The sequence below is a fragment of the Bos javanicus genome, chromosome 5 (assembly GCF_032452875.1).
Source record: "Bos javanicus breed banteng chromosome 5, ARS-OSU_banteng_1.0, whole genome shotgun sequence".
NCBI lineage: Eukaryota > Metazoa > Chordata > Mammalia > Artiodactyla > Bovidae > Bos > Bos javanicus.
The window spans coordinates 58,317,827-58,321,436 of NC_083872.1; the positions used below are offsets into that span (position 1 = coordinate 58,317,827).

The window sequence follows — 3,610 nt, forward strand, 5'->3', positions numbered from 1 at the left end:
AAGCTGCATATCAGATTTATGGCTTTTTAACTTGATATCTTTTAAAATATACTTTGTTTTTCTAATGTTTATTTGTTTGTTTATTAATTTTTCTGGCTGCCCTGGTCTTAGTTGCAGCGTGTGGGCTCTTCATTGTGGCATGTGGGATGCTGGCATCCCTAACCAGGGATCAAACCCAGGACCACTGCATGCACAGAGTCTTAACCACTGGACCACCAGAAAGAAAGAAAGAAAGAAAAGCGAAGTCGCTCAGTTGTGTCTGACTCTTTGCCATCTCAAAGACTGTAGCCCACTAGGCTCCTTGGCCCATGGAATTTTTCAGGCATGCATACTGGAGTGTGTTGCCATTTCCTTCTCTAGGGGACCTTCCTGACCCAGGGATCGAACCCGGGTCTCCGAATTGTAGGCAGACATTTTACCATCTGAGCTACGTCCTAAATATACTTCCTATTTGGAGAATTAGAGGTGTAAGATTCACAATAGGTATTTCTTATAAATGTCCCAGTAGGATGTCAAAGTCACTGTTAACAAACTGATTATTAAGTAGAAGAAAAAAAGTGCATGTGAACAGGCTTGCTGGGATATTTCATTCATATTCTAATACTAGGTTCTTACAACATTTGTTTCTTCAGGTGGATTCACTCTTGGCAGGAGGCAGTGATGAGAAATCATACAGCAATAACAAGATTCATCTTCCTGGGACTGACAGATGACCCAAAACTACAAGTTCTACTTTTTGTATTTTTGTTTCTCACCTACATGTTGAGTGTGGCTGGGAACCTCATCATTATCACCCTCACACTTTTGGATTCCCATCTTAAAACACCCATGTATTATTTCCTCCGAAATTTCTCTTTCTTAGAAGTCTCATTCACCACGGTCTGTATTCCCAGATTCCTGTATTCTATGGCAACTGGAGATAATACTGTTACCTACAATGCTTGTGCCACTCAATTATTTTTTGTTGTCCTCTTTGCAGCAACTGAATTTTTTCTCCTTGCAGCCATGTCTTATGACCGCTACATGGCCATTTGTGAACCCCTGCACTACACCACTACCATGAACAACAGAGTCTGCACTGCCCTCGTTCTCTGCTGTTGGTTGGCTGGCCTGTTGATCATCCTCCCACCTCTTGGCATGGGCCTCCAGCTGGAATTCTGTGACTCAAATGTGATTGATCATTTTGTCTGTGATACATCTCCTATTTTACAGATAACTTGCTCAGACACAGTGTTAATAGAGACAATTTCTTTGACTTTTGCTCTGCTGACACTCATTTTTACCTTACTGTGTGTGGTCCTCTCCTATACATACATCATCAAGACCATTCTAAGATTCCCTTCTGCCCAACAAAGGCAAAAGGCTTTTTCCACCTGTTCATCCCATATTATTGTGGTTTCCATCACCTATGGCAGCTGCATGTTCATCTACATCAAGCCTTCAGCAAAGGAAGGAGTAGCCATCAACAAAATGGTGTCTGTGCTCACAACTTCGGTTGCCCCTTTGCTTAACCCATTCATCTACACACTTCGAAACAAACAAGTGAAAGAGGCCTTTAAAGACACAATAAACAAGTTGTATTTCTCACAAAGAAGTAAGAGACTATTAGTGTTTTTGAGACCAAGGTAAATTAAATTAAAATCTTAATAACTCAGAAGTAACAATTGTGAATTTGCCAAATAAATGGTTTCTTTATATTCTGCAGATTCATCAAGCTAATCCAACCCCAGGAAGATTTTTCTCTTATAATACAAAAGCCAAAATAAAGCTTTTTCTTCTTTCCTTCAAGTTTATTTCATTCAGTATGGTTTCTTCAATTAATGCATGTTCCAGAGACAAGATTCTCCAAAATAACCCATGTCATAAAAAAGAAATTTAAACAAATAAAATTATATTTCTGATCATATAGCCATCTCATGACACAGAATATAAATGCCCAGAGAGCATTTCTCACTCATTGGGAAAACTTCAGTATCTAAGACTCATTGGGAAGATACTTCCAGTATCTAGTGTTCAATTGTACAAAAGTCATTAGTCATTAAAGATTCTTTACAAAAGCTTTAAAAATGATCTTTAAAATAGTAAAGCTCTTTCTCATTTTAAAATGTTTATTTTTCAGAAAGGAGTAGATGGTATTAATAGAGCAAATTCAAAATCAGTGAAGATAATTATATTCTTACTTTTAAGTCAATTTATATACAAAAATATTTCTGCTGGACTTTCTGAAAATTATTTGGCTAGACTACATCCTGAAATATATGATTACAGAAGAGAAAGAAAAAGACTTCCAAATGCTGAAGACTTCTACTGACATTACCATCAATGGTGCTTAGACATAGACTCAAGAAGAACAAGCCCTGAATTTAGGAATAAGATAAGTAAATCTTAGTTAACTAAGTTCTCCAGTATCCAAACTTTTACTATCCCTTGATTTAAGGAGAAAGTTAGAAATTAGGAGGGTTGATCAAAACATCAGAAAGTCCATGATTTGGGAAGGATATTCTTTTTTTATTATAAATTTATTTATTTTAATTGGAGGTTAATTACTTTACAATATTGTATTGGTTCTGCCATACATCAACATGAATCCGCCACAGGTATACACGTGTTCCCCATCTCGAGCCCCCCTCCCTACTCCCTTCCCATACCATCCGACTGGGTCATCCCAGTGCACCAGTCCCAAGCAACCAGTATCATGCATCTAACCTGGACCGGCGATTCATTTCACATATGATATTACACATGTTTCAATGCCATTCTCCCAAATCATCCCACCCTCTCCCTCTCCCACAGAGTCCAAAAGACTCTTCTGTACATCTGTGTCTCTTTTGATGTCTCACATACAGGGTTATCATTACCATCTTTCTAAATTCCATATATATATGCATTAGTATACTGTACTGGTGTTTTTCTTTCTGCTTTCCTTCACTCTGTATAATAGGCTCCAGTTTCATCCATCTCATTAGAACTGATTCAAATGTATTCTTTTTAATGGCTGAGTAATACTCCATTGTGTATATGTACCACAGCTTTCTTATCCATTCCTCTGCTGATGGACATCTAGGTTGCTTTCATGTCCTGGCGGTTATAAACAGTGCTGCAGTGAACATTGGGGTACACTTGTCTCTTTCAATTCTGGATTCCTCGCTGTGTATGCCCAGCACTGGGATTGCTGGGTCATAAGGCAGTTCTATTTCCAGTTTTTTAAGGAATCTCCACACTGTTCTCCATAGTGGCTGTACTAGTTTGCATGCCCACCAAAAGTGTAAGAGGGTTCCCTTTTCCCCACACCCTCTCCAGCATTTATTGCTTGTAGACTTTTGGATCGCAGCCATTCTGACTGGCATGAAATGGTACCTCTGTGGTTTAGATTTGCATTTCTCTGATAATGAGTGATGTTGAGCATCTTTTCATGTGTTTGTTGGCCATCTGTATGTCTTCTTTGGAGAAATGTCTATTTAGTTCTTTGGCCCATTTTATGATTGGGTCATTTATATTTCTGGAATTGAGCTGTAGGAGTTGCTTGTATATTTTTGAGATTAGTTGTTTGTCGGTTGCTTCATTTGCTATTATTTTCTCCCATTCTGAAGGCTGCCTTTTCACCTTGTAT

The 3,610-nt window shown here is 38.3% G+C and overlaps 1 protein-coding gene across 1 annotated transcript; it reads left to right on the forward strand.

The window, feature by feature from the left end:
* The first annotated feature begins 660 nt into the window (after positions 1-660).
* LOC133248850 (olfactory receptor 6C2-like) lies at positions 661-1,729 on the forward strand. The gene has a single exon (XM_061419140.1). It carries the CDS (start codon positions 661-663, stop codon positions 1,627-1,629), a length of 969 nt encoding a protein of 322 aa, XP_061275124.1. The 3' UTR covers positions 1,630-1,729.
* Positions 1,730-3,610: the final 1,881 nt, after the last annotated feature.